The sequence below is a fragment of the Apteryx mantelli genome, chromosome 1 (genome assembly GCF_036417845.1).
Source record: "Apteryx mantelli isolate bAptMan1 chromosome 1, bAptMan1.hap1, whole genome shotgun sequence".
Classification (NCBI taxonomy): domain Eukaryota; kingdom Metazoa; phylum Chordata; class Aves; order Apterygiformes; family Apterygidae; genus Apteryx; species Apteryx mantelli.
The window spans coordinates 155,312,693-155,322,347 of NC_089978.1; the positions used below are offsets into that span (position 1 = coordinate 155,312,693).

A 9,655-nucleotide genomic window follows, 5' to 3' on the forward strand; every position below is an offset into this window, starting at 1 on the left:
CATTGTTTTTCCATCATTTTGGGATGAGAAGGTAAACACAGCAATCATTAAATTAAGAAGCTGAATGATAATAGGATTAGCAGAATAATTTGAGGATTCTGTTATTCACTAGACAGTCAATAGAATTGCTTGTTGCCACTCAACTTCATTGCGTTCTAATTTACTCAACTTGACATTGACAACATTGATAGCCACAGGATGGGCCAATCAGGTTGCTGTTGGGTCTAGCAGTTTAAGTTGAACAGTTCTGTTCATAATGCACAATAAATTACTTGTCGGTAAGTGAAATAGGAAATAGATCTAAGTTTGATTTTATTTTTTAGAATTTGGTTTTGGACTGAAGAAAAAGAAATCTAGAAAAGATGGACTGGAATGTAGGACCACTCCAGAATGCTGATGCACAGAATAACTTGCAAAGTCAAGATGCGTGTTTTACTCAGGTGCTTTCTAATGCACATGCTTTTCCTCAAGCAAATGCCTATCCTTCTGAGAATGCATGCAGTTATACTGGAAATAACCAAATGATGTATCTGCCAATTAGCAATATAAATGTTGCTTTCACTCCTGTAAATGCTGAAGGATACAAGAATTCAGACCAGGCCTTTTCAGGAGCATCTGTAGCTGGCAATGGATTTACTACCTCAGAATATTCAGTTGATCGGTGTCCACCTTCCCATGTACCGTTAGCAACAAGACCTCCTAATCAGGCATCCCGTGTGCAGACACAGATAACTCAGGATCTTTGGCGAAACTCTAAGGCACATGTTTATTCCCGTAGGAAGTTAGCTCCCTTACTTTCTCGAATGAACTCTGGAAATAATGTACAGAACATACCTCGGGAACCCCAGAATCAGTATGTCGCCACAAATGGTTATACTGTGCGGCCGCAAGTATCACAGCTTAATTCTATGAGAACTACAATGTTGTATCAAAGTAATCGTGAATGCATTAATACTTCAAAGGCGGGGTGCCCACCACTATATAACATGAATGTCCCTGCTTCTTCTCAAGGCATTCCAGTACCCATTAACCAGTCATCCAGTCAGTATGCTCATTCCCAGAATAGTTCTTTGTCCCTTGGTACATCTGGACAACATGTCCAAAACCAAATATATTATCCCAGTAATCAGTTTCAAGTTTCACACTCACAGAGTCAAAATGCTACTGTAAATGTACCACTGCAACAATATGTACCAAGTCAGATGGGATTGGAAACTCATAATGGATGTTCTGCACCATCTTTGTTGCCTGCCAGCTGTGATTCAAGAGCTGCAGCACAATCTTTGCTAGGTGTTCAACAGGCAGTTCAAAATGTGTCTAATGGATGTACCCTAAACCATCAGAAGCACCCATCAGATCAAAAAAATGCTTCTTGTTTTAACAGTGCTCAGCAATACTGGCAGAAACAGCAGTCTGGAGAAGTCAGTCAATCAGGTAGAAATGTCTGTAATTTGAGTGGAAATGTGACAGCAAATCAGCCTTTTAGTGAAATGTCTACACCATCTACTGGCATTTCCAAAGAACTGTATAATATTGTGCAAGAAATAGCAACTGTTCCTTCAGTGGCAGCTTCAAAGCCACTGAATGATACTGCTTCAGTTCAAGAAAGCCAGACTACTAATTTAATGAATGTGACTATTAATTCTCAAATGCTTTCATCAACAGAAGGTGGAACAAAAATTACAAAGGACAGACTAGCTTGGGAAGCTCATAAGCTGCTTTCTATTAAAAAAAAATGTCTCCTACTTGAAAGGATGTTTCATTATAAGAAAAAGCTCTTAGCTGCTTCAGAACGTGACAAAAGTACTTCCACGCTTACTCCGTGTTGTCAAAATACTCTCCCTAATTTTCTTCTCCACATGCCCAATCAAAATGAAGCACCTTCCCTGTCTGAAACGGTGAGGACAGGGAGTCAGCAACACCCGATTCTTAACTCTTCTCCTGAAGAAAGAAATGACAAAAGCACGACCAGTGTTGACAACAGAGGATTAGCAATGACTCAAAGTAATCATCAGATGGAGCCGGGAAGCTTTTCATTGAGCTCCCTTCCCATTCCAGCTCAGAGTAAACTCCCAGCTCAATTAAATAATCCTGAGAGAGCTCCCATCTTGGAACAAAAGGATGTGTCAACCGTGACCTCTTCTCAAAAACCTTTGACATCCTCTAACAATACTTCATGCTATAGTCAAACTGATAACCCTTTCAAAATTATAGGAAAGAACATACCAGCCAACCCTGGGAACTCATCATTTCTTCAGTTTGTGTTAAGCAGCACAAATATTTTGAAAGAGAAGAGAGCTGGGGCTACTGCAGATAAAATACTGACAAGTCTCCTTTGTAATGAAAAACCACTGGTAAATTTAACGGGCTCAGATGGAAGCTTATTAAAAGATACTACTGAGAAGAATGCAGAAAGTTTGAAAGGTGAGCAGGCATTTATAGTTCACACAAACCCTCCTGTATCAGAAGCAATGGGGTCTGATGAAACTAATTTTCAGAATGAGGTAGCCCAAAAAAACCCACCATTTACTGAAAATACGTGTTCTGAACAGAACAATTGTACTTACTCTGTGGAAGAGCTAACTGCATGCCTTGGCTTGTGGAGAAAACATGCTTCAGAACCTGTGAATGTTCAAAGTAGCCCATCAAATGAAAGCCCCACAGCAAATCCAATGTCACTGTTACCTTACACTCAAAACACAACAAGTAATAGAGAACAAAATGATGTTTCAGTTAGTACAAATGAAGCAGTTTTGCCTTTAACAACTGTTTCCGTAGGACAAAAACATGATACGTTGTGTTCCAATTTGATAAAAAGTTTTGAACTTCAAGTTGCAGTTGTCTCTCCTTTAGTACTTTCTAAACAGAGAACACAGAGTGAAGAGGCAAACAAATTTCCAACATCTACAGGTATAACCTATCCAGTGATTGAAGCAGGAAGTATATGTAGCTTGCAAGAAGAAGCGAAAACTGTTTTAACTGTGGTAAATACTGATAAAGGAACAATAGAAACTGCTCCTTCATCACCTGATGACTGTGTTCCAGTACAGAAAGTGGACTTAGATTTGCAGCAGACCAAATCAGCTGATGGAAATGGAATAGTTAAAAACAGTGTGAGTGCAAGTGATGCATATGATAAAAAACAAAGGCAAGTTAGCAAATCTGTGCAAGATGCCAGAGAAAATCTGCAGCTTGGGTTACCAGATGAGTCTTGTCTTCCTGAATTGGGTGTGAATTCTTCTAGTCAAATCTTTCAAGAAGGTGTAAGAGACCATAAAGACCAGCAAGCTGTGTTAGAGCCAGGAAGTACTCCCACAGCGGTGTTGGAAGATGTGTTTCGTATTTCTAGTGTATGTTCTCTTGTTGAAGGTGATATATTTTATAATCCACAAATAGCAAGTATGTTCAGCTCAGCCCCTGGGACAAATATATTAAATAATGGTAGCTCAAATAATGGTAGCTCATTAGAAGATAATGCATCTGACCCAAAGCAAAAGGAGCAACAGCTGGACTTGAATAAAGATGAACCAGAATTGAGAGAGAACGTTCTCCAAGGGGAGGACTTTCTGCGGACGACATTGGAAGAGTTGTCAGACTGCATGAGTAAAGCAGATAAGATTTTGGATGGTATCACAGTTAGCAGTTCTGAGAAAGCAAGCAGTGGAAGTTCTCCTAAAACACTTTCTACCTCAGAACAGAAAATGTCAGTAAATGCATCTTGCAAGCATCCTGAAAATGATTTGGAAATTCTTGCTAGTATAAACCAGGAGTTAACTCAGAACTCTCAAGGTCCATCAATCGGTGTAACTGCTGAAACAAACATGTTCCCTGTTACAAGAGACAGCAGTAAACAAGATGACACGTCCGGTAAAAATAGTATAGATGAGGAGACAAACCTTTTTGGAGGAGAACCTATTAAATGTCTAAACAATCAGCTGACTGAACTTGTGAAAGAGTTTCCATATGGCATTGAAGGTGCTGATATGCTAACAAAAGATCCAGTACAAAATGATTCTGTGGCTGAATGGACAGAGAATCAACCTCAAAAAGAGACTCAAACTTGTAACAAAAATTCTGATCCAGTAGATCGGATACAAATTACACTCTTAAGGTCTGAACAGATGCAAGAACTGTTTCCTGAGCACAACCAACATTCCTATAGCGAAAGCCATAAAGCAACAAGTCAACAGGCAGAAGAAGATTCAAGTGAGAAAGAGAGCCTTGAAAGCAGTATTCAATCTAGTCAGAGCCTATGCAAAGAGAAAGAAAAAACAGAAAACACCTCAAACGCCAGAAGAGAAAAAAAAACTTACTGTTGTTTAATGGGTTGGTTATCTGTAGAGTATGCAATGCCACAATGCTCCTGTAAATCTAGAATATCTGGTTCAGAGAAAAATCATAGTGATCATCAAATTTCAGATGCTGAAAATGCTAGCTCTAAAGAGAGAGAGGAAAGCAATAGTAAATCTGGTTCCAAAACAAAGATGAACTGCGCAGTGGGAAACCTGCCGACTGAAAAATTTCAAAACGGTGTTGGCAAAAATAAAAAAGGTGTACACAAATACACCTCTGTAATGAACAAAGAAGCTAGGATGAAGGTGAATGATGAATACAAACCACTTGCAACGCAACAGGAAAAAATGAAGCCACTTAATTTCTCTGAAAAACAAGACTTTGATAAATTGAAAAGAAGCAGCTGGAAGGAAGAGTTGCAAATCTATAGAAGAACCCCCTCATTAGGGAAAGAATTTCATTCTGCCAAAAAAGATTATCAGAATGTCTTCAAAGAGGAACTGTTGTCAGGAAAAGCTGGTTGTACAGATGCAGACAGTATGATGTTGCCCAAAAAGAAAGAGAGAGTTTTCAAGATGGAATCCCTTTCAAAAGATAAAACTGAAACAGGTTGGGCTGTGAAACCCAAGACAGACATTCACAAATTTAAAAACTCAGAAATTGTTGAAATTAAGCACTCTGAAGTCTCTCAAGGACATAAAAATAAAACCTGTGAAGAGAACTCGGGTGAAGAACAGAACTGTAGGAAGCAAAAGGACATACTTGGAAAAGAGGTAGAAGTTAATATCAGAGGGAAGGCGAAATTATCAGTGGAAATAAAACATAAAAAGCTGAATAGTTATCGTGCTGATGCTATTAAGTTCCCAAATGTTGGCAATATAGACTTAAAGTCAAGAAACCACAAATATTCTCAGCATAAATCTATAAAAGCTCTTCCTTCACAGGACAGTTCATACAAACGGAAGAGGAAAGAAAATATGATTGGAAAGAGAGACCCTAAGAAAACAAAGTTGGAAGATGAAAGACTAAAACAGTCTGAAGCAAAGAATTCCAAGCAGCTTTTGCATAATCACATGAAAAATACTGACAAGACTAAAAAATCAAATGGAGAAAATGGCTGGAAACGTAAGAGCTCATTAACAGATCACTCTGTCCTTAAACTACAGAAAAAAAGGGGCCGATCTGCCATCTCTAAAAACTACTTTTCTAACAAAGAGAGACATCTTGATGGTCAAAATAAAGACAAGTCTTCTGAGAAAATGTTTTCTGATAAAAACCTGCTATATTTAAATAGAAGAAATAACAGATTAAAAATGTACCTTCAGAAGGAACCAAAAAAACACTATCTGAACAGAGTTGCATTTAAACGTACTGCCCAGGAAAGCATATGTCTGACCAAATTAGAGACATCACCTGTCAGACCTGTCTGGCACATGAAGCCCAAAGTGTCACAGAATAGCCCAGATCAGAAAAGAGAGGCTTCTCTTTCAGAAGAAGAAAAATCACACAAACTGCAAGTACTTGAATTTAAACTGTGTCCAGAGATACTGTTCAGAAATCCAGTCACTGATGAAGAAATCTCAGCTACAAAGAATACCCTGGAAAGAGATAAATCTGTTGTGGCAGGTATGATGTATATATGATTTTCCTCCCACTTTCAAAACAGTGTAGACACTGAGTAATTCAGAGTAGGCTGAGAGTCCTGAATTTAAGTTGAACAGTGATATGTAAAACCAAGAGTCATTTATTAGTGTTTTTATCTGTCTTGATTATTAATGTTTCCCTATATTGTTAAGAAATCAATGCAAGTAAAAAAGTAAATATTTCTTTTTGTGTTGATTTTATACAAAACTACAGACAATGAAAATGTAGGGCTGTAGATGTTGAAGGTTGAAGTTGTTTAGGTACCTTTCTTGCTCTAGCTGTGTGTTAAGCTGATAAAGAATGCAATATCCTTCAACTTTTGTTTTATTCCTTTTTCTTAAATTTTACAGAATAAAGTTAGGGCAGTTTAGAACACTATAGTCTCAAATAACTTTATGAGAAGGCTTTCTAACCTACTTGTAGAAGATAGCTGGGTTTGTTTGTATTGAACAGATCCCCTTGGCATTGTTACTGAAGGTGATCTGATTCATATTCAGTATTAGCCTGGTTATGTTTAGATCTGGCTGGGTAGACAGAGGAGAGAGAGATCTGTTGAGGTATTGAGGAAGGGAGAGGGCTTGGCCAAACATCTTGTGCACTCCTTTCTAACTGTTGCAGTGCTTTCTTAGTCTGTTGTAACATTTGCCATCTTTGCTTAAAGCCTTCCTCTTCCTCCTCTTCTCCCTCTCCCCTATCTTTAGATGTTTTTTAACAGGTGCATTGTGAAGCATATAGATGTTGCACACTATTTGTTTTAAAATTAAAAAAAACCTTAAGCTGAACATACAAGCCTTTGCAGTCATCTTCATACCCAGAGATGACTTCCTCTTGCATGCGCTAATATATATGTTAATACTTATGCTAAATAGAGACTAATGCTTGTGCTATAGGAACCTCTAAAAAAACAACAAAACTTTTAAATTTTATTTTTAGGTGTCAAGAGTAAAAAAGAAGATTGGTTAAAATATGATCCAGTGAAGCAAAGAAAGCTGGAAGGCACCTCTGCAGGTGAAATGACTTGTGATTATCCATTTCAAAATAAAAGTTAAATACTCTTTGCTTGGTTTTAAGTGTTCCTTTATACCAGCAAATCTTAATGAAATACTTCAATTCATTCTTTACTAGTTCTGCTGCCCAAATGGATACTATCAACTAGACGTATGCGGGTTTCAAAGATTTGTGGAGACTTTTATTACCATAAGAATGTGTTAATATGTTTTCCTGCATACACATGTGCAGTTGAATCAAAGGTGGTACTGGTGACAGTATTTGACTACAAGTTAAAAATGTAGGCAAAGCCCAAGCTTGTTACTTCCTACTTTAAAATGTAGGAAGTAATGTAACAAAACCTAGTGTGAGACTATAAAAACAAAGTGATTTTTGTTTTATTTGGCTTTGTCAATAAGTTGACGCTGTCTGCTCATGCACCCATGCTCACAACTACTGGGACGCGTGTCCCAGTAGTCTGGGCAGAATTACTTCTATGTGACGTAGAGGAAAAGGAATGCCAGCTACTACGTCCTCCGGGTTCCTCTTGATTGGCAATGATGAATTGTTTTTGGACAGTTCTTCTATACCCTTTATGGTCAACAGTTACTATGGTGTCATCTTGCACCTCAGTCTTGCTCCTTTCATCTTTTGTAAATCTTGGGCAAAGTTGCCACCCATTGTCTTTGTTTCTTTGCTTTAAGTATCTTTCTAACCATAGTCTGTTTTCTTGTTGGTCTAACAGTAAGAGATGGTGCACTCAGTGTGCTGTAACCTTGTTGCTATCCTCTTGTTACCAGAGTGCAGGTCTTCTGCCTACAAGTCTGCTGTGGCCTTGATGCAAGCAACATTTTTCAGTGTTTACCAGTCTTTTATTGCTGTTAAATGTGTCCTTGGCTATCAGTGTCTGCCATTCTTTTAACTTTTTCTCTTTTGTTTCTTCTCTTAATTTGACAAATGTGTGTTTCCATTTGTGCCTTTCTTAATGTTTTTTGGAAATCTCTCATACAAAGACACCTGGCATTACTAGTTAGTGCTTTAAAGATGTGTTGGAGATGCAGTTAAATTTGACGTGATTGGTGTTTCAGTGAGTTTGTGGCATCCTTTTTGATAGTGGGGGAAGCCTTAAATATCACAAGTGTAAGCACTAGAGTCGTAAGGAACTTCCAGACTTTTGGATTAACCTGCTTCTTTATCTGTCTTTCAGTTGAGGACAGTATTCCACTTGATACAGCTATACAAATCCTGGAAGGAGATGGTGAGGCTCTTCACATTCCAATCAAAGACTCAAAAGAGATGTTTCAGACTTACAGGAAAATGTATCTGGAAAAAAGATGCAAAAGCCTAGATAGCATTCCTGTGTCATAGATCTCTCTTGATATCACTGGAAAAAAGCTGCCAATACCAAAATATGTTTTTTTTCTATTTGCTTCATATTTGTGAATGATTGTAAAAAATTATATATATATTCTTGATGTTGGCAGGTTTTTTTTTCTCTATCAGCCTTATATTTGTGAATAACTGTAATTTCACTTATACGTCCTGTATTTGTTGCACAAATAAGGTTTGGTGCTGAAAATGTCACTGTCAAATGTATTATCCCTTTTTGGCATATTTGAATTTTTTTTTTTTAAATACAGGAGTTAGTTGACTCTTAAAAGAAAAAAAAAAAGCACGCAAACAAACCTCAAACTCATTTAAATTGTGATAATCTGTTTTTTTCCTGATTCTGGAAAACTTCTACTTGTGATGCTTTCCATTGCTGGCAATGGAAAAGTATTCCTCGTGGAAAGGGATTGCGGTGGATTCCCAAGCATTACACCTTTGTTTTCTACTTATGATACTCTGATTGTCATACTTCTACCAAGGCTATTTTTTGTAGAAGCTTTTTTTTTTTTTTTTTTTTACCTTAGAGTACAAAAATAAAACCCTAAAATTAAACATACAGGCCAGGGGATACCATGAAGTATTTATGCTGCTACCTTGTTTTATTGTGTTTATTTTCATAAGGCTTGCAGAAATTGAACTCTGAATTCTGCATTTGAACACAATGCTGTTGACTGATGTCTAGCTGAAGAGTTTTCTTCCCTTGTTTTTTGGCGCTCTCTCAGCTTTCTTTGCACTTGAAATAAAAGTGCGATTGTTGAGGTCAAGGGAGTTTGAATTCAGTTTTGTCTAAACTATGTTGCTCACTTTAACCAGGCTGTAATTAATTTCTTTGTTTATAAACTATGTTAGCTAATATTTGACTATACATTCACTGTGACATAAGAGTTATATTTGTTGCTGGATTTCTTTTAAGTGCCTTTTCATTATTGTTCAAAATTTTGAATTGAATCATATTTTTTCAGAATTGTGGTATTTGATTCTTTTTATCTGTTTAAACCTTTATACTGAAAGTAAAAACTGTAGGTACTTTGTTGACTGATTTTTATACCTGAAATAAACTTTTGAGGGCTATGCCTTGCCTTTTTTTTGGTAGAAAAAGTAACTAATTGTTTATTGCAGTTGGTTAAATAGAGATTGAAGATATTCCTATAGATGAAAAGCAGTTTTAAAATAATTAAAAGCCATATCTTCTTCCTTAAAAGGTTTCATAGATAAAACAGAGAACAGTACTTGAGTCCAAGCTTTTGTCAATGAGCTTGTAACAGCATGTAGTTATTACCTCCAAAATCATATCAGGAATGTTTTTCTCTTCAGTATCTTTTGTTTCTGCTTTGACTTGGAG

General features: G+C 37.1%; 1 protein-coding gene across 2 annotated transcripts; it reads left to right on the forward strand.

Moving 5' to 3' along the window:
• The first annotated feature begins 446 nt into the window (after nt 1–446).
• Nucleotides 447–9,384, forward strand: RESF1 (retroelement silencing factor 1). Of its 2 annotated transcripts, XM_067307684.1 has the most exons (3): nt 447–5,919; nt 6,871–6,945; nt 8,132–9,384. In XM_067307684.1, exons 1-3 carry the CDS (start codon nt 522–524, stop codon nt 8,290–8,292), a joined length of 5,634 nt encoding a protein of 1,877 aa, XP_067163785.1. In that variant the 5' UTR covers nt 447–521; the 3' UTR covers nt 8,293–9,384. The 2 variants fall into 2 exon arrangements, with proteins under 2 accessions (XP_067163785.1, XP_067163791.1); XM_067307690.1 differs by lacking the exon at nt 6,871–6,945.
• The last annotated feature ends 271 nt before the right edge of the window (nt 9,385–9,655 follow it).